The 22,746-nt window shown below is 34.7% G+C and overlaps 1 protein-coding gene across 1 annotated transcript in view; it reads left to right on the forward strand.

The window, feature by feature from the left end:
- LOC106719719 overlaps window positions 1-22,746 on the forward strand; it is a 65,097-nt gene that overhangs the window by 6,705 nt on the left and 35,646 nt on the right. The window contains exon 2 of the mRNA XM_045686310.1: window positions 14,177-15,384. Coding sequence (XP_045542266.1) covers window positions 14,637-15,384 — 748 coding nt within the window. The 5' untranslated portion in view covers window positions 14,177-14,636. The remainder of the gene's footprint in view (window positions 1-14,176; window positions 15,385-22,746) is intronic.

Here is a 22,746-nt window from a genome sequence, read left to right on the forward strand (position 1 = left end):
AAATGCTCCTATAAGCCGTATTAACTGAGATTAAATGTATCCAAAAATGTGTTGTCAATTGCGTCAGAGAATGTGAGAGCTTAAATGTGTAAACAATTAATAATAGTTCACACAATATTCAGTCGCTGTTGGTTCAGCATATGTGCGCAGCGCGTGCGTCACGGCATGAGAAACTACGACGTCAAATGAGATCTTTAGACGATATCTGGATCACGTCTGGATAACGTACTTGTTTTAAAAATTAAACTTAAAAAATGTGCCATGACAGGTTATGATTGACTACATTATAATTCAGTACAAGCTTATTGTAATTACAAAAATAAACACATAAATAAACGCCAGTTTAGTGTAACTTATTAAAATGCTTTGATTTAGTTTTACTATTTCGGGAAGCATTAGTTTCTATCTAATTTAGATGGGCTGAGAGGACTATTTGTTTTGTTTATTTCTGTATACATTAATCCACCTTTATAGGTTGGATAGCCTTCACTAAAATTTATTGCGTCTTGGACGCCACAGAGCTTATGATCATACCTTTAAGGAAGATGTATGGTATTGTTTTGTTAAATTAGTTATTACTTGTATAGAAAAGTAATGATATACCAATTAGAAATGCATTTAGCTCTTCGTTGTCGTGGTCAAAAATATTTAGTTTACAAATGGCTATATAATATAGGAACGTTAGTATAAATTCGCACAGCACGATAAATTATATTAGTTCAATTTACAATAGTATGTTATACATATACCAAAACTCTACGAAATTATTGATATAACAAACAAAAAAATTGTTATACATTTGTGTAAAGTAGAGATTAACAACTGGTGTTATTTAGTCAATTTGATGTCAGCGGCTAATCAAGATAACTTAGTACTCGTGCACGTATTTTGTAAATCTAACAAGTTCTGCATACAATAGAAATAAATATTTTCGAAGAAATGTTGATTTTGTCAATTTTATAAGTAACTGCGTAGTTTGAACAGTTACATTTTCAAAACTATTTCTACAAGTTAATTAGTCTCTCGTGAGAGATTAGAATCTCGTGATTCTAAATTTCATTTAGTTTCAATAGAAAGTTATAGGTGAAAAAAATGAACCTTAAATCTCATGAAATACATCATGATAGGTTGATTCCGATGACCTTGCCTGTCGCGCAAAGCCCATCAAATGTCTAACGAGAATGTGTCTAATGGAATTAAACACGTTTACATAATTCATTTATTTATGAAACCTTCTAGTATCTTTTTCATAAAATATAATAATCAAGTTCTGTTATTGCTATGTTATTAAGCGTATAACAAATACGTTGAATACGTATACGTTGAATAAAGGAACGAACAGAAACGAGTAACAATAAGATGTAGGTAATCATCGATGCGAACAGTTGAAAAACGAAAGCGTGACTTTTCATATGAGTGCCCTTGTAAAGTACTATTAGCGGTGGAGCGGGTGGCAGTAGCTGCGGAAAATTAAATGGAAATCGCATAGAGCATTAGTTATAGCTCGCGATGCACTCATTGTAGCAGACGAGCCACGCCTAGACAGAGAAGAAAAATATACAGCTCCTATTTTATTAGCTATGTATTAAGCTATTCTGTTGTGTATGTCTGTTGCTGTCGCCCGCGACTCCGTCCATGCAGAGTTAAAATAAAAACTAAATTAGTAGCCTATGTTTTTTTAGGCAATGTTTTATTTCCATGTCAAATATCATCCAGATCCGTTGAGGCGTACTAAAGATACCTTCGAACATCCATCCATCCATCTAAACAATCGCATTTATAATATTACTAAGATTGTAAGATTATAGGAGTAAAGTTGATATTTTTTTAGATATTAAAGTAGTCATTAGAGAAAAATAACTCTAACATCTTACTAATATTATAAATGCGAATGTTTAAATGGATGGATGGATGGATGTTTGTTTGAAGGTATCTCCAGAACGGCACAACGGATCTTGATGAAATTTTACACGAGAACATAGTCTGGAAGAACAGATAAGTTACTTAAACGTTTTTTTTTTAATTTCGCACAAACGAAGTTGCGGGCGACAGCTAGTGTATAATAAATTCAAGAAATGTTGGATGCTTATTGCAAATAACAATATAAATGTCGTGTTTCACAAGAAATATAAAATTTGATTGGTCATGTAAATGTTCGCCGCAACTAAATGATTTCTTTCCGCTTCACTATGAATGTAGATAAGAGAGTTATTTACATGTTCAGGTGTTTTTCCGTCAGTTATTGTTATGAACACATTATTCAAAGTGGACATTGTTTTTTATATTCGTATAATGTTAGAGATATAGAAAAATACACAAAACTACTTTTAATCTGTTTATTTTCGTGGTAAGTATACGAAATGATGTCTTACTAATACTATAAATGCAAAAGTTTAGATGGATGGATGGATTTTTGTTTAAAGATGTCTACGGAACGGCACAACGGATCTTGATGAAATTTGGCACAGATGTAGAACAGACTAAATCAACACTATATATGTTAAGTTTTTTTAATGCCGCGCGGATAGAGTCGTGGGCAACATTCCTGTATTAGTTAGTTTTATATTACTAAAGTATTATAAGTATTAGTTAAAGTTTTGTAAGTCCAGAGTTAGCCCGAAGTCTTACTCTCCCCTCTTTCCGATTCGATCGTATTTCCTCTGAAGCCATACCCTTTGTAAAACAGCTTCGATTTCTGGCTGGCAATTTTTAAAAGGGGTGTTCGTATAAAATGTATTATATGTTATGTTCTAAATTATTATATATAATTAATATGAACGTTATAATTATAATCTTGATAAGAAAATGAATGCATCCAGCACGTGTTTAGTAAAACATCGTCACCAAATATATATGACTAAAAATATAATATATACTACTCAAAACAAAATAGGGCCCACCATCTTTTTGCCCCTTAATTTATGTGCATACATGATTATTAAATTTTTACAATTAGTCGATGTTGAATTAGGGTTTTACACCTTAAGTAAACACAAAATAACGTTTGAATTGTTTAATTTTATCGCAATACACTCAAATACTCATTTTTAGAGAAAATGAGCACTAAGTAGACTGTCAATAAAAACTTTTATAGTCACTGTTTGTTTTTAATAAACTTGCCGGGAGCTTTTCTTTAGTATCGAGTAGGATCTCCTTTGCTCCGTATGCACTCTCTGAGCTTCTCTGGAACACTCTCAATCAGATGAGTGATGTTTTGGTCGGGTATTCGTTCCCAACAGAGTTTCAGCGCGTTTATGAGATCCTGTTGGCTGTTAACGTGGCTATGGGTCTCTTTGAGACTTCTTTTCAATTGATCCCATAAATTGCTCAATCGGGTTGAGATCGGGACTCATTGCTGGCCAAGGTAAAACCGAGATATTGGCATCAGAAAGTGCCCTCTGAGTGACCCTAGCTGTATGCGCCCGAGCGTTGTCTTGCATAAACACAAAATTATCACCTACTCTTTGTGAATATGGAATGACATGAGGTCGGATTACTTGCTCGACGTAACTGGCTGCAGTGACCGTGCCTTCGTTCAAGATCACCAGCTCTGTTTTGCCTAACAAGCTTATACCGCCCCATATCATCACACTCGGGCCCCCAAAACGATCAGTACCGTGCATGCATGGTTCAGTAAAACGTTCTCCTTCCCTTCTCCACACACGTACACGTTTGTCATCGCTAAAAAACTTGACTTTACACTCGTCTGAAAAGAGTACTGTCCTCCAATTGTCTATGGTCCAGTGCAAATGCTCACGCGCAAACCTCAAACGTGCTGCCCGGTGAGCCCTTGTTAATTTTAAACGAATAACACGCATCCTAGAATATTGCCCGTCCTCGTGGAGTCGATTCCGAATGGTTTGACCACTAACGCGTGTGCCAGTAGATTGCCTTAGCCGGGATTGCAAGGTCCGGGCGGTTGCCGTGCGGTCCCGGCGCGCAGTCAATCGAATGTACCGGTCTTCTTGAGCAGTTGTGGCTCGAATCCTTCCTGATCCAGGTCTTCTAGCCACACTACCTGTCTCCTGGAACCGCTCCCATACGTTTCGAATAGCTCGCCGTGACACACCAAGGCGAGATGCAACCGATCTTTGCGATTCTCCCTCTTGAAGCAAAAGAACTGCCCTTGTCGAAGTTTCCACATCCATATGACGACGAGAACCTGGCATTGTAATCGGGAATAATGCCGAAACCAAAAAACACAGCTAAACAAAGTGTGATCAAAGTATTGCGCTTAAAGCAAGACTGAGAACACAAACGATTGAAAATTTAAGAAATGGGTAAATGGGTAAGCACTTTACTTTTTTGTCTCCCCACTTGACATCAACAAAAAAGTTAACTTTTAAAACATCATTATGAACTAATAAACATGTGTGCTAGAAGTGGTAGTGCTTCATTTTGTCAATGATAAGTATATGAGTTATTTATAAACACGATTAGACACAAAGTTTCGTTGGGCCCTATTTTGTTTTGAGTAGTTTATATAGCCAATTAATTCCAAAAAAATGTTTAATTAAAAGGCAATAAACCATGTTCTTGAATCGCAGCAATCTATCTTTTGTTTTTTTTGTAATTAGCTCCTCGTCTGTTATCAAAGAAATTGCTACCGTAATTGAAAAGGGCTGCCAATTATGCAGACCACTCGAGCTCGGCTTTAATAGAATCATTATTATAATTAGCGCTTATGCTAATTTCACACGGAGACAGAATAAATAACACAGAATAGTAGACATTACAGTACTGCTGGTGTTAGATCCCACATGAGGCATAAACGTACTTATTTATTGACATTGTAACGCACATTATCAAAACAGTACATTTTTTCTCTGCCACACTCTGCTACCCTTGTGTGAAACTGACACCACCGCAAACTATCTATGCATACTGGTGACGTCACTCCGCCTGTAATGTACTCATTCAACAAATATTAGCCTCATCGATTTTAATGAAATTTCTTCCGAAATGTCGGATAAAAGATAGTCCATAGGGCGACAGAATGACTTTTTTCCCTTTTGGGTAGAACACATTACAGGTTCGAAAACTAAACCGTACGTTTTGATATAATTTTATCAAAATAATATAAAAAGATTATTTTTCAATATTGTTTAATAAAACTTTACATTAATTAAATTATACCACATTACGATCTATTTCCATGCAACGTATTTTTTATATTCTCATAATTGTAAATTTAGCTCTTTTTTTCTTTATTTGGATACATAAAATGGATTCATCAGAATAACTACAAGAAACACGAATAATATTTTTGAATTTATAAAAATTTGCCAGTTATTTGAAAACAAAGGTAGCTAGGTCATCCGGGTCACCAGTATAATTTATCCCGGGCTCAGTGTTTTGCGAATAAAACGAATCGTTTTTGTAAACAGTTTTTAGTGAGTTTTTACTTCGGCAATGTTTTTGCTTTCAGTAGAACATTTAAGTCTTTTACTAACACGGGTCTCAAGCGTGAACAAATACTTTAATTAAAAATACATTAACTTTTTCTTTCAGAAACATTTTTTTTCTTGTGTAATAACTTAGAAATAATGCTGTTTACTTCTATCTGGTTACTATATCGTTTATTTTTTATTATTACTATCTAGAAAATAAGAATTACTGATAGAAGCCAAGAATAGAGCGTTGCAACAGAAATGTAGTAATAATAGACATTGCAAATGGAAATAATTGAATCCAATCAAAGTTAGTTTCAATTGTCACACTCAAAACGAATGTTTTTTTACATTTCGTTGAATCGATCGCTGGTGTCACTGGGGCCGGCAGGGCTTGTGCTCTGTATGTACGACGCAGTCCCGTGGCAATTGCATTACGTAGCATTGCGTTGAAGCCTATGCTGTGAATATCAAATAGATACCGCTTTAAATTTTAAATATAATAGTTACTATTAAGCGATTGTTAATATTATACTGTTCTAATGCATATTGTAAACATCTCTACATCATTTTGTATTACGGAACTAGTAAAAATTACACTAGGAAACTAAAATATTGTTCATTCAAATTGGTGCTACGCAGGCGTCTGTACCAAGGGAAATAACTCAAAACTTGCTTTTTTCCTTGACGCTTCAACTTTATAAGCCTTATAACTTTATGAGTTAAGGCTTGATTAATTAAAAACAGTTTTTATTCGGTATTGATTCGTCACCGATAGATGGCAGTGTGTCAGGGCCATAATCGCTATTGTGCTGTATCGGACGTTGCTGTCTGCTCTATTGTTCACCAGACATTTCCCGGCATATTATTACTACCCTAGTTACTATAAATAGATTTAAGGTTTACGCGCATTCGTTCACTCCTCGTCCTCAATCGTCGAGTGAACACTGCCGCGATCGCGAGGCTGTGCGGTGCCGAGTGGAAAAGGAGTGAACTAATGAGCGTTAACCTTTATAGGGCATTTTACAATTTGTCTGCTGTTGAAGTTGAAATGATTGAATTGAATGACTTAAGTGAGCTATCAAAGTTTCTGAATTTGGTCCAGTCAAAATTACCATTTGTATTTAATTTTCACTAAACATTCTCAAATAATAAGTACCGATAATAAGTAAAGAAATATCTTTAATTTATAAAAAACTAGTTGTCGCCCGCGACTTCGTTCGCGCGGAGTTAAATAAAACTGAATAAGTAGCTTATGTATTCTTTCAAACTATGTATTACCTACATCTATGCCAAATTTCATCAAGATCGTTCAACCGTTCCGGATATAACTTCAAACAAACATACATCTAAACTTTCACATTTATAAGTATATTTGTATATAATTAGATTATATTTAACAACGTGAAAGTTAATATCGATGTATGAGTTTAAATTAAAATAATGCACTTTAATATTAAGGTGTTATTTATTATGCAGCAAGTGACATCACTAATCCACTCATCAGACACGTAAACTGACATCTAACTAGCTACATACAGCGATCGATCAGCTCACTAACCCACTGACCTGGTCGACATCTATAGTTATGAAATAATATACCCGCAGCATTATTTATAATAATCCTCTAGCATGCAGGCTAAAGTTCACACTATAAAAATATATTTAAACTTTGGTAAAAGATTTTTTAAACTTACTAAAATAAACTAAACTAGACCATGCCAAGACCAGACTAATTATACTTACTTGAGTGTGAGCTGTTTTCTAATTAATTGTTGATTATTGTTCGAAATTCAAACTTATTCGTATTTTTGAAGTTTTAAGTAAGTTCCACAAAAACTTTTTGAAGATCTGATCTATGACAATATTTTGACGCTGGTATTTAATGATGTCTTTTGATCAGGTGGTAATAATAACTTCAGGCATGGAGATGCAGGTCAATGGTCCTCCAGATGTAGTGTGTCAGTCGACCAAAGCTGGCAACTGTCCAGCCTCCACTTAGCTTACTGCTTATTGCTTGTTGTTCCTTTTGTTACGTCGTCGAGCTTTTCAAGTTGCGGATGAACTTTTGCTGAGAGCTCTGCTGTCATTTGCGATGTAGCAACGAGATTGGACATTTTTAAACGTAAGTCTTAGTCTACTTAGAATAAGTTCTTGTGCGTATTAGAAAATTTATTGAAAGATTTATAGCAACTGAATGTTTAATAATGTTAGACTTGCTAATAATAAATATCGTGTGATTAATTTTTACTGAAATAAAATGGAAGGTTTATTGACCTTGCTTAAATTTAGACATTACATGTTGTACAAGTACTGGTTGTAACAAGTTATGTTTACGGTAAAATTGATTTGTTTATATTAAATTTACTTCTCCTGATAAGTAAATGGACGTTAAGTGGGCAAAGAGTTCGTCCATGGCGTGTTTATTCAAATTTATCCGTCGGCTTTGAGGAAAATCAATATACACATAAAGTTTTATTACTTCGCGGTAGTGGCGGGGAATGTTTGTCTCAAATGAAGTGCCGTGTTTATTTGATGTATTCCCTATTTTAGATGGCCTCCTGGCCGAGTTAGTTAGCGAGGTGCTAAGCCGATACGACGCGTATATCAACTTCTATCCTAATTCAAATGGTATGTGACGTTTAAAACATATATTAGGTATTTATTTATGGTAAAATTGAAGTGCACAACGTGATCTAGTATAAATTGATATTAGCGTATTTCTGAGTCATGGTGTGATGTTTGATATTCAGTGACAATTACACTTTCAAATTCTATCTATCTAGGTACAAATAATACAATTAATGTGAATATCGCATGATGTACTTCAAGTATTTAAACATAGAGCTACTTGTAATCATCTCAACTAAACAGTATCCATTTATATTTGTATAAATAAAAAGGAAGTTGATATTAGACATAATGCTGAAACAAACATCACTTCAATGAAAAATTCAGTAGCATTTTAGAGTATAAATATTTTCATTGGGCGATAAGCGCTTGTCACCTCGATACGAAGCCGGGCTTAATGGTGACCTCGTCAACTTAATTAGCTAGCGAGTGCGTCTCATTTTAAATATTATTTTTCTATTGATAAACACCACATGAAACAATTAGTCTGAAACTCTACATGCCATTAAATGTATTAGGGTTGCGATATTATTAATTTAATGTCGATATCGACTTTTCTATTTTGTTTTATGAATTTTTATATGTTAATTTTAAACATCGAAAACATTACGATGTATGTACGTAACTTTTTAGTAGATAGATTTAACAATCTATTCGGTAACATACCGAGATCCGTACCTGGGTATAAGGATGTTCAAACGTTGCCTTTGTCGAATGAATCAGGAAAATTTCGAACTTTACTTAATTCCGTATTTTATTGCTTAGCTAATCGTAAATACACAGTTTCATTGTAGAATATCGATTGCATGCATTTAAAATTCCGTGAGTAGCTTCGATATTTAAATATTGGCAGCTGCAAGTGACCTGTTCCTGTTTACATAAATATTCTGCGGGGACGATCGTGTGCGTCATTGAGTGATTTGATAAAATATAATTTCTTTTGTGTTTGTTTTTTTATTAAAAAACCTACTAATTTCTTTCATAGTAAAAAATAATTTTAATTGATGTTTGTACCATGTATTATAAAAAATAAAACTTTTTCATCAGATATTCGGGCGGGACGTAACTATCGTACAACAATGATTACAACTGTGTTACGCGCGTGTTAATTACGTTAGGTTCAATCAGGTGCAGATTGCATCTCCCTGTGTTTGCAGGAAAATCTGCTCAAAACATTTGCCTGAATACTGAAGCTATTTTTACTGTTAAATACAATAATTTCATTTACAAAAAAGTAGCATTGAACTAAAATTACTTAAACATATTCCTGTAGAAATTAACGAATTATAGTAAGTGCATTTTAACAATAAACAAATCCCCTCCTAATATTTCTAAGGAGAAGCGACAACAAGCATTTTTTGCTTATTGATTTCTGATTTTCTGATTATTACCGATTTTCGATAGGTTTAATATTTTGTCTTGTATTAAATCGGTCACCAAGCGGCGTGTTGCATGCCCTTGTCGTGACATATTGGTGCGCAGTTTGTGTAGGTACTTCCGGTCATAGTATGTGAAGTGGGTCCCACTGTACGAGCAGAGGCTATTCATTGCGTATTATTTTTTGCAACGGACAAAGAGCTACGAATTAGCTTATAGGTGACGATATATGAACACAATTTTTAGGCTTCACGCGTTAATAAATACTACAGATTACTTGAAGTAAAAATACAATAGAACAAATTGTTATTTGATAAAGTAATTTTGTATTTAATTTTAATAGTGAAATTTAATATACAGATGAATACATTTACCTAGGTCAGCTAATGACACCAAACGATTCTACACGTAAAGAAGTCGAGTGGAGAATAAGCAACGGTTGGAGTAGATATTGGGGCATGAGAGAGATCATGAAAGATAAGAAGTTACATATAAATATTAAAAGCAAACTATACAACACCTGCATTCTACCTGTTCTCATGTACGGCTGCCAGACATGGGTTCTAACTCAAAACATAACTAATAGATAAGCTACATGTCAGCACGCAATGGAAAGAAGTATGTTGCTAATAAAAAAGTCAGACAGAGTCAACAACCGTACCATCAGAAGCAAGACAAGAGTTACAGACATAGCATCCAAAAGCAGACGGCTCAAATGGCGATGGGCAGGACACACAATAAGAGGACCAGACAAATGGAGCAAAACTCTGACTCAGTGGTACCCCAGAGACGGAAAAAGGAAAAGAGGCAGACCGCTGAAAAGATGGGACGACGACATTAGGAGTGTAGCAGGAGTGACCTGGAGTAGAGTAGCACGAGAAAGGTATGAGTGGAAAAGGTTGGAGGAGGCCTTTGCCGATTGGCAAACAGATCTGCAGAAAATAAGCAAAAAGCATATACTAGAAGAGTAACATCTAACGTGTAACTTTAACTTTATTTAACTCCTAACTTTCAATCTGTTAACCTTTACACTAGCATATTATATTAGTTATTTTTATTGTAACTTGTAACCAGAACTGAATAAAAGGCTATTTTATTTATTTATTATTTTATTTATTATTTAATTTTAATTAAATAATTATTCAAACCACAGTCAAAGTTCAATAAAGATAGTTAGCGGTTACAAGAATTGCTGAGCCATATTTCATGGTATAACTTGTGAATGAGTTCTAACATTTCGCAGCTTAATGGTGACATATGAATCATTTTTAACGAACAATTAGTTTTAATTCGTCATCGTGATTCTCGTGCTGATTTAATAAGTTGCTTCTGAAGTTGTAGTGAGATATTACATGCGACAGTCAACGATCAAAAGTGTATGAAAATGTATCGTAATAAGAGTGAGTGACCGCTAACTTTGAGATAGTTGCCTTTTCATACATAATTATACATTATAAACATACATACTCTGAAAAAAAACTTTTTTTTAGTATCTAACAAGAATATTACTTTAAAAATTTCAACGTAGCTGACAGTGACAGTGAAATTACAAGTTTTATAAACATATATATCTTACATAGAGTATATACACTATATGTGACAATGGTACTGTATATGACAAACAATAAAACCCGAGCCTTTGTCATAGAGCAGTCCAGACAAGCGCGCGAAGGTTACACGAGCAGGTGTCGAATTGCAGTCACGAAACTCGCTTCCTGTCATATGATAAGAATTAGCGATATTTTTTTTCCATTGTTCGGACAAAAATTCGCAACGTTTCCTTCCTCGGTCGATCGCATTGATGGACTTTGATTTCGGTTCATCGACTTCCGTTACAATGTCAAACACTTTTCCTTTACGCGGATACTACTCGGTCTTCACGTTTAAAGTTGTACTGTTCACATTTTAAAAGTAACTTCCGTCTTCTATCTTCAAAAGTTGTGCCCAAGCTTATTTACGCATACTCTACTAGTAATTTTTTGTCTTTCGGAAATATTGCATTGTAATACTTTTTTGGGATGGAACTAGAACCAAAGAAAACAGAACTTCTAAAAAAAATTAAGTTCGATTGAAAATTTATTCACTTTAAGATGAACATAAGCAGTTAATACGTAATTTATCGATAATTGTAGATGCAGGTCTCGAGTAAGCGTAGTTAATTCACCTTCAAACTTTATAGCTGAACTACCATTGACTTCGACACTATCCTTTAGCGCCAGGTTCCGCCATTAGAAGGTTGTTTACCTATAGTTAAATATAAACTCATTGGTAAGGTTAATGCGTACAATAGAACCTGTCCCTTCATATATTATGAAGACTACATAAATGGTAAAGCTTTCTTTTTTCTTAAGTTAAATTTATTATGATGCAGATTATTTTTATAGTCTAAACAACTTATAGGACTAAAGATTAATTACTATGGTCACTGTATTTGATCTTGTTTATGGTGTCAAATTTAATTTACAATTATTTTTTTATTATTTCATTAATGTGGGGAAATACAAGGTAGGTGTCACGAATCACAATTCTTTATACTAAGTTGCAAAATAAACTGGCGGTAAATTTGTTACACTGAACCCATTATCATATATTACTATGCCCGAATAAAAGGCTGTATTTTAGCACGTACTCATTAGAATCAAAGAATTAAATTCGTTTCCCACTTAGAGTCGAATATCGTACAGCAAACTGACATCAACAGCTATGATTTAGTTATGTTGCTATGAAAAATTTTCAACTTGATTGCATTGTGAGCATATGTAAAATGAATTCAACGAAATGGGTAGGAAATAAATGTCTTCGACTGTAAATGTGGATTGAGAATTTAGTATTGCAGTCACGAGCAAGCACAAGGTGTCGCGGCATTGTGGAGGACATCCCACAAGTTATCGAAACATGTCAAAACCAATCACACAATTGTGGACCTTATAAACTTGTAACATAAAGGTAAAATTCATATGTACAGGTGGATACCTCTAGTCTAATCTGTTTTGTGAACTGTACTAACATTTGATGGACCGTTTAAGGAGACGGATATCCAATTGGTTAATAGTGAATTGCGTCTCACTTCTATGATATATCTACAACATGTTGACAAATAAATGTTCGAGATTTATATCGTCTGGTCTTGATTTATTTTCTTTATATAAAGTAAGGCTTTTTAATCGTATATCTTATTTCAATACAATTAAAATTTAAATAACAAATGTATAAAAATATAATTTGTTATAAACATAATTGGAACGCAATGTACTGATTTTGCACACTGCAGCAACTGGTAAAGTACGCAACCTAATAATCCAAATAAAAATTGTGTAAATACAGTTTAGTGCGTGCACGTTAAATTTGCTTTAATGACAAAAAGTGAAATAAAATAGCACAACGTAACATGATTGATGCCAGTTTGTTTAAAAAATGATGATTATAATATTTATATTATAAGAATGCAATTAAACAATATTATTGAATATACTTCAGGTGATTTTCTGCTGACAAACTCTCAAGATGTACAAAGGTAAATTACACGGTGTAAAACACAACATGCTATATATAATAACCATCTAGAGAAAACCGCACAAAATGTTGTGTGGTTTCTGCTGATGGTCTCTACGTGATGATGGCTATATATTTAAAATGATTGTCATCAAACAATTCTGATTGTTAGGGAAGGGATGTTGAGGTTAGAATCATGAAAAGGAGTCCTCATCAGTCAAGGAGTCATTGAGATTGTGAAGGTATTATACCTTTGTTTTGACTTTGGATAACGGATTACAATTTGACATCTTCCGTGATAAGTTATGATTCGCATTTTTATGTTAATTGAGTTTATAATTAGGAATTGTTGACACACACGCGCTATATTTGAGTTGTGATGATGGAATACGTTGTACAAAAATATTTACAAATAGCACACCTAAAGTGTTTAAAATTAAAGATGATTATGAATCATTAAGTATTTAAATAAACTGATATAACTGTTGGGCAATTATTTAGCTTATCTCTAAGCTTTCTATGCGATGTAATCCCTTCGCCCAATGTATACAAGTTTCATTATTAGGTAAGTGAATTCCTTTGGTTATAAAGGTAAAGTATAGACGGTTTGTTGTAGAGAGGATATGCGTGAGAAGGGAGTGACTTAAAAATGACGGTTAATAGAGATGTATGGAAGAGGAAGTAGTACATAATGTACCGACTCTTTGTAGACAAAAGGGCAAGACGAAAATGACTACTTAACTTACAAATATTGTCCTCTAACACTAAGTTTTTAATATGTAAAACCGTGACTTGCCTTCAATGTCACCTGACGTCACATACCTGAAGACATATGTGATGCAGTAAGACAATGGGATCGGACATAATATCTTATATTTTATTATCATACTGTAATAGCTGATCTGTTTTTAGTAGTCTGACGCAAATATTACAAAATAAGATCATTATTTTATGTGCAACGACAATTTTGATGTTTGCAAGATATCTCCAACGTTTGGTACATGTACATATTTCGTGGCTTTGAAAAAAGAAGCTTTTTAACTTACTAAAAAAGTAAACATGCATATGTTACACACATTTACTTGCAATTTTAATCTCTAAAAATAAAGTCTGTACTTAATTATAACATAAGATTACACAAGTAGAAAACTTGTCCTTGACAAAGGTCCTTAACCTTGAAATATCCATTTTTTTAACTGGGACTGTAAAAAAAAAACAATTTATCATCTGCATCACTATAACTTTGGTTGAATGGACCTTAAATGATTTGTTTTCATTTGTTGCAGGGCCCAGTGAGGCCTGCGCTGGCTCACTGCAACCACAGTCGCCGCCCGCGCCACCGCGCCGCCATTCTGCCGCCGCACGCCGACTGGAGCGTACGTGTCGCGGTCGGGTCGCTCATATCTTGTTTACTCTCGGACAGTGACTTGATAGTGTCGTAACCTCAAAACACTTGCAACGCGCATTCATCTCGTAATCTACGTCTATCACAAACAAACGCCCAGTTTCAAAGTGAACGCAGCTTCCGAACGAGTGCTTTTAGTGCAGAGAAGGCTACATTCCAAACCGGTGTCGTTCTTTAATGGACGAAGTGTGTACTACTATGTGTGTGCTTTAATATTTAGCTGGGAAGTGACCGGTTTAAATGTCGTTGCGTGCATGGCGCGGGTAGACGCGAAAGCTCCGCGAACAATCGCGAGCAGAATGTAATAGTCGATCTAACGTAAGATTTTTTCCGAAATAAAAATGGCTCGTGGATCTCTGAGTGAAAACGAGCGCCACTGTTTGGACTCGAGCGCAAAGACGCAACCGCAGGGGCCGCAGGAGGCGGACAGGGCGCATGATAAGCTCGGCGGCCTGCGGGTGCGCTTCCTCGATGAGGAGGGCAAGACCGAGCGCACCGTGAGCGCCGACGAGGTCGACTGCGCCGTCGCCCGCGTCAAGAAAATACACATTCTAAAAAACAGAAGCTCGAGCGAAACGAGCATTCTGCTGAGGAACCCGTCGCTGGCCAAGCGCCGCACCGCTGCCGAGCGCCGCTTCAGCGACGGCCACACCGACAGCCTCAACAACAATTCGCTAAGTGAAAACCTCAATGGTAAGATCAAACAAACCGAATCAGAGAAGAGTGAGCGTGCGGACGATACCAAAGAATCGAACCAGAGCTTTAAGAAGAACTGCAACGTATACAGTGTCAACCAGGCGAAGACTTTGACGCCGGAGCGCAAGAAGTCGATACCACTGGGCATCCCAAAGCTGATCGGGCACCGGGAGGGCGCGCGATCGGATCACGGCAGGTCGAGCCTGCCAGGGGAGGCGTGCCTCGCGGAGGGTGCGAGTGCGGTCGGCAAGGACTTCACGGTGCGGGCGTTTGGAAGGCTGTCACGCGGCCTGGGCAGGCTGCTGCGCCGCTCCAACAGCGTTAAGATCAGCGAGCCCGACCCAGTCTACAAGGTGGCCTACCTCGGCAACGTGCTCACCGGCTGGGCCAGAGGTGAGCTTACCTTACATCACAATTTATGTTATAAAATACCTTAATACTTTGAGAGTGGTTTTAAGACTGGTTCTTGTTTTGTGTGTTCCGTTTGTATGGCATTTAAATTAGCATTCTTTGATTTAGAGTTGACCCTAAAAATATTTAAAAATGTATATTGCTCTCTATAATTAAACTATTTATTCATAACAAAGTTCCAATGAACAAGAGGGATTATATTGACTACAGTAAAATTTATAAAATTCTCGTGTCACAGTTTTCGTTCCCGTACTCCTCCGAAACGGCTTGACTGATTCTCATGAAATTTTGTGAGCATATTCAGTAGGTCTGAGAATCGGCCAACTTCTATTTTTCATACCCCCCCCCCCATTTTTTAACTGCTAGTTTGATTATACGGGCGACAGCTAGTTTGATTATAAATTTCAGTAAAAGCAAAATACGTTTAGCATTTTATGTTACAAGTTACAAACATTCTTCTGAATTTTTCTGGTTTAGAATGATAAAAGCATCATACGTCTTCTGTCTTTGTTGTACTTGACGACGTAACAGTGTTATGTGCTAAATGTAAATGATATAATATATTTATTGGTAAATTTGTAATTTAACCGCAAATGTGTTGGCAATGCCCGTATCAAATGCTGTTGTATTTCGCCGCCATGATTCATGTTCTTGATTACAAGAATAGTATCACCAAAGTAATGTTAAATATTTAATTAGGCTTCGTGCAGCAAATATAGAAACGTTCGTTCTAAACCGCTACCGAAATAAATAATCACAATTCCATAATCTGAAACGGAGGTTAACTTGGAAGTAGTTCAAGGTGTTAACAAACGTAACTAAAAAAAAGCAGTTTGCTCTCTTCTAATACAAACTATAATTTACAAAGAAAAATGCGTAAAACGTAGGCCTTGAGCGATTCGTGTTTTTAATGTTGAAAAAAAAAGAAACGAAGATCGAAGGTTTTTTATTTGTTGATATCAATTTCTGACTTTATCATGATACTAGCTTTTACCCGCGACTCCGTCCGCGCGGAAAAAAAATGCACACAAGATAAAAAAAAGTTCCCATGTCCGTATCCTAGCTCTAAGCTACCTCCCCATCAATTTTCAGCTAAATCAGTTCGACCGATCTTGAGTTATAAATAGTGTAACTAACACGACTTTCTTTTATATATATAGTTTTTTTTTTATGTAAACATTGTCTACATTAATATTTGGTACTTCTTTCTCTCCTCTAACTTCCTATTTGTGTTAGCTGTCTTAATAAAAATCATAAGAAATTCCTTACAATAATTTCTTCATTGTTTCTCACATTACAATCCATTGCACTATTTGTACCAATGCTTTACATTATTCACTTATTGTGATACTAAGTTCTCTTACTCTCTCTCTTTATATATTCAATTTTGAAAAGTATGAGTGTTTGAGCAGTATTATATGAGTATGTCATACAGTACAGCTACGTTTTGCAATTGCAAGATGGCCATTTGATACAGTCGTTTCCCAATGAAATATGTAGAGCGAAAAGTAATCAACACAACGCTGCGCCGGACTTTCATTTCGTGTCGTGTCGTGCACTTCCGATACCAATGCTTACTGTCTATTGCTCGTTGCCCACAGCTTACCGGCCCTTGGTAATTGCAACTTTGACATGCATATTACTATAGTCGACAAAACTGAACTCGCTACTTCAAAATCCATTTTAACACTATATTTTATACCCGTTTCATCCATCGTTAATATGGCATTTGCGTTGTTTATTTTTAAATATGTTGGTATAGATTACGTCTTATACAAAAGATTTAGTTCAACACATGGCTCAGAAACCCACGGCTTAATAACCTATTGCACGAACGTTTAGCAGCAATATACTCTTTTTGTGATGTACTACATAGGAAAATTTCATCAAGAAATAAAATAGAAACTAAAAATTAGACGATGCAATTTTATACTTCGTTAAATTTTGTTTCGCATTCACTTGTTTTGGTAATTAGTTTTGCTGCAACACTTTTCTGTATACAACTGTATTGTAACATAATTTTATTAGTTATATTCTTTACTATAAAAAAATATAGTAAAATATGATCAATATATGAATCGTTCAACATATACTTTAATTAAAAATATGCACGAAAATTCTTTGTATTATTGCGATGTGTGTTTTTGTTGCAATTGTCGTGACATAAATAAACATGTCATTTAGTTAACAGTGGTAACTGTAAAAGTTTACAATAATAGATAAATATCATGTACACTTTACCAGTATTTGGGACACTATCTTTATTCGCACGGATTACTCGCAGTTATCCAAATCCAAATGTTTGTGAAATCCGATAAAGAATGTCTCTTGTGGATTGATCGTGCGAACGTACTTTAGATACAGTTTCCACTAACATTGTACTGCTGTACTAAATGCTAAGTGGAAATTCGTACTTAGAATATTATGCAACGCATCTACATTTGCGGATGTCTATGGGCAACGGTCGCCTCGCTATTTCGGCGAATTCAGGTAGTTTGCTAATTTGCCATCTTTATATATATAAATTTAATAATAATATAATAATATAATAATAAATCTTTATTGTACATTTTACATATCTGTTTCATTATAACCTTGGCTCCTTTACTAGGTTTCCCTGTATTAAAGGAGCCAATGACTTCCCTTAAATGTTGAAATGTTTGTACAATTTTTGAATTAAATGAACATTTTAAAACCAAAAGAGAAAAAGTAAACCAAAGTAATATGCGGGTGTGTTTATGTGTACCTGTGTGTGTGTGTGTGTGTGTGTGTGTGTGTGTGCGTGTGTGTGTGTGTATCTGATGTTGATTTGTGTTCGCGTGTATGTATGCGTGAATGGGTTTTATGTGAATATGGATGTGAGGAGTGTGTGAATAAGTAGCATTGTTAATCATTACATATCAATGTTTCGCAATCGTTATAATCCATATCTTCTAACCATTTCTTAGTTACTTTCCTCATATGAAATGATTTCAAACCTCTTATATTATGCTTTTTATTAACAGTATTGTATAAATGGGGAGCCTGGAACATAAACTGCCTTACAGCGAGGGCACTTTTTACATTTGGTAGATGGAATTTTTTAATTCTTGTACTTTGCAGTGATGTCACATTCATTGTGTTTTTATGTAGTCGTTTTATACATTCAAAAATATATGTTTTACGAATACTTAAGATCTTTGCTATTTTATATAGGTCATTAGTTGGATGTTTGTATGGAAGTTTTAGCATAACTTTTAGTACAGCTCTCTGGGCCCGTTCTGCTTCGAGAAGCCAGGTTTTAGAAGCCCCTCCCCAAGAGCAGACACAGTAAGTTATAAGACAGTGACACAGAGCATTATAGGTTTTATGCAGGAGTTCCTGATTAGCAACCGCTCTGAGTTTCCTGAAGATGATTATTAGTCTTCTTATGCGGTTAGCAACACATCTGATATGTTCTTTCCAGTTTAGGTGCTCGTCGAGTATTACACCAAGGTATTTAAAAATTTTTGCTCGTTTTATATCAGTGCATGAACAGTTAGGGTTGTAATTAAGATTTCTGTTGCAGGGGGCTTCATGTATGATGATTGTTAAGTCATTAGGAGGCTTGGATCTTGCAGTTTTGTAGAAGGGTACAAATTTTGTTTTGGAGGTATTAAGAGTTAGCAGGTTGTTTTCTAACCACCTCGTCACAGTAGTTAGTCCCTGTTCTGCTTCTTCCTTCACAGACTTCCATGTACTATTGTGGAAAAGTATAGCTGTATCATCCGCAAACATTAGTACATCTGCATTATGGAGGATAATTTCACATAGTTCGTTTATGTAAATAAGGAATAGGGTCGGACCAAGCGTGCTGCCCTGTGGCACCCCATAGTCAGAGCTAGCAGGTGCACTGACTACCGATCCCACTCGGACTCTTTGTGTCCTATTTTTTAAGTAATTTCTAAACCACGACAAAGCTGTACCTCTTATCCCACAGTTCTCTAGTTTTGTCAATAGCACTTCTACCGAGACAGTGTCAAATGCTTTTTGCATATCTAGGAAAACACCTATGCATTTATCTCCCTTTTCTATGTATTCCGTTACTTTTTCAGTTAATAACAATACAGCATCATTTGTTGATCGGTTCTGTCGGAATCCATATTGGGTATTAGCTAGTAGGTTTTTCTTTTCCAAATATGCTGTAAGTCTATTATTAACCACCTTCTCAATTATTTTTGACAATGTCGACAGCAGAGATATAGGGCGGTAATTTGATGGGTTTAGTTTATCTCCGGATTTGTGTATGGGAACAATTATTGTTTCCTTGAAAATTTCTGGGAAATAGCCTGTCTCAAAACTAAGATTAATAAGATATGAAATAGGTTTAGATAAGTATTGATCATATTTTTTAAGAAAATTAGATGTTATTTTGTCCCACCCCGGAGAGGTATGAGATTTTAGTTTTTTAATTATTATACGTATAAAAATCAACCTTTTTATATCTACGCTGATATTTAATTGGATTTGAAATAAGAAGGAAAACCTGATTATAAAATTAATTTTAATAATTGATTTATTTCCTGATTTATCATTTCAAAATCAACTCATGGATCTAGTAAAGAGTTGATGTCTACAAAAAACTTGTTTGATACCTTTTTAAAAATAATTTAATAAAACATATTGTGATGTCGAGGTTTTTTTTTTATAATTTTCTATGAATGTATGACAGTATTATTATTGGTGATGGTGTTATGCGTTGCGGCACCATTCATATTCTGCAATTGAAAAGCTGTATGCACTAGCGCGTGCCAGAATACTTTTAGCATAACTGCAGTAATATGCGATTAGTTTTGCAATAAATAAATGATTTAATGTAAGATACATGTGTGATATATGTAGCAAGTGGTAATTGTAGGACAAACTGGTTTTCGTAATAACTATATTGCAACTTTAAATGCTGCAGTGATAATAGAATTCAATTATTATTCAAGTTCTTGTACATGTTATATAATATAAAATATATGGCTTTTCAATAGCTACTTACATGTCTTATATCTGAAGGAATAGCTTAGTACAATTGATAGTAAGTTCCAGTACTATCATACAGTTGGAAGACCGCTAAATAAGTTATAGAATTATTAAAAAAATAAAAATAAAAACTACAAAAATGTATGACCCGACGATAATAAATCACGAATGTCATAATATTTTACAATGTTAGTGTGCTGACACACCTGCGGTGACGGGGACTTAATTATTTGTGCATGTGAAACAATTGAAGCGTTTTTTTTTAACCAAAATAATGAGTTCATCAGAGGCATCATCTAGGTAGTTTTAAATTAGTGATGACCAGTGTGACAAACAAATAAATATTAAGTGTACTACGAAACCAAATTAGACGACATTCGACGATTCGAGTGGCAAGATGAAATATTTCATAAAAATATATATATTTTTTGGATTACTGGTCTTGCGGATTTTCTGTCTTATTTCAAAGTTGAATTGTTTTAATGAGGCGCAGTTTCTAATAATAATTAGACTATTACCAACCTTTACTTTGTACAGAATCGAAAGGAAAATTTACATAGTTGTGTTTACATTCACTTTATGTTCTATCTTACTAATTATATTTTAAATGCGAATGGTTGGATGTATGATGGACGGATGGATGTATGTTTCTGAGAAGGTATCTCCGGTACGGCTCTACTTATTTCGATTAAATTGGCATGGATGTAGGACAAAGTCTGGAATAACATATAGGCTAATGATTAAGTATTTTTTAATTCCGCGCGGATGAAGTAGCGGGCGACTGCTAGTGCAATAATATTTATTCTATCTCTATTGGTATCAGTTATATTCCTGAACAAAGGTTATCAATATTAAAAGACTGTTAGACTATAAATAGATAAGACGCCATGAAATGTCTGAATGTATATGTCATTTGCTAGATCTCTGACCTCCAGGTCAAATGCTAACTGACTCACAGGTTAATTACACTCTCAGTCCATATTAATATTTGTAATGTTTAAACGTTAGTACTTTCTTTCATGGTTACTTTAACGAAAATAACTCATTTTGACAATTTAATTGAAATAAGATTATTTACTTTTTGTATTAGAAGTTTGGGATTCAAAAGTTTAATTGTGTTTTGCGAAACAAATGCTTGAAACACAAACATATCTATTTTTTGTTTTTAGTTGTTAAATTTACAAGCAAGTAAGTAGCAGACCATGTAGTCAGCCACTTTGTTAATCGATTCAAAAAAAAACAAAGCGTCAAAAATAAATTGAAGGAATTATGTAGCTACCTATAATTTTCATGTTCCAGTCCACATATTAGGAGTTCAATCTAGATAAGTAAGTAATATCGTAGGACAGAAGTAACAACTACTGTTACGGTCGCTGGTCTGTATCGCGACCAGTGTGTCTCGACACTAAGTTGTAATTACTTTGATATCGCACGTCAAGACACTAGATAAAAAGCTGAGTAATCGCTTCGTGTGAAGATCAAGGATTTGCGGCAGATTACAGCATCACGGCATCGCGCTGGCTCTCGTTGTTTGCGGAATTTTAGCCAAATTTGGTAGATTTGTTTGTGTTATTACGCGTCATATTTCTTGTGAACAATATTTAGTTGTTTTTTTTGTTAAAATTATAGACTCTTTATGATACTATGATGATACTTTTTGTTATCTTTTGATGATCGTGTTTTTACTTACAGCTTGGTACGACATTTTCTGATTGAGTGCGGACTTATTAGATAAATAATATTTTTTCCTGTCTATGTCTAAGGTCAAAGTTCATTCTTTAATAGGATGCGGAAAAACTGTATTAAAATTTATTATCTCGTAACATTTTAATTTCCGTACAAAAAAATACGATAACTGTTCTTGTATCTATCTAAATTGGTTAGCCATAATTATCATCAGCGTAATTCTTATCATTGTTCTTATTAACTTAACATTTTGTGACCGTAAATTAAATACTTACTGGCCACTAAGTGAGAGTCTTAAGTGTCGATTCAATAATAGAAATAAAAACGAAGGAAACCCTTAGTATGTAAGTAAATTATAATAATACAAATGCTCGTAAATAAAAACTTGTTGTAGAGTTTTGCGTAGAATAGATTTTTAATCAGTTTCTTTTACATTTTGTCGGTAGCTTGTCAATCTTGATTCGATACTGCAGACGAGTTCAATCACAGTGAGGTTGGATGTCTTCTCAAGTGATATGAAGCACACTTTTATCAAACGTACGCTGGTCGTTCAACTTTCTTTTACAATACTATTTATGAGGTTGACGGCTAGTCGAAGTTATTTTTTGAGCTGTTCGGGGTTGTTGTATGTGTTAAAATCTCTTTTATCTTTCATATTTTTACTGCAGG

This window comes from Papilio machaon, chromosome 3, assembly GCF_912999745.1.
Source record: "Papilio machaon chromosome 3, ilPapMach1.1, whole genome shotgun sequence".
NCBI lineage: Eukaryota > Metazoa > Arthropoda > Insecta > Lepidoptera > Papilionidae > Papilio > Papilio machaon.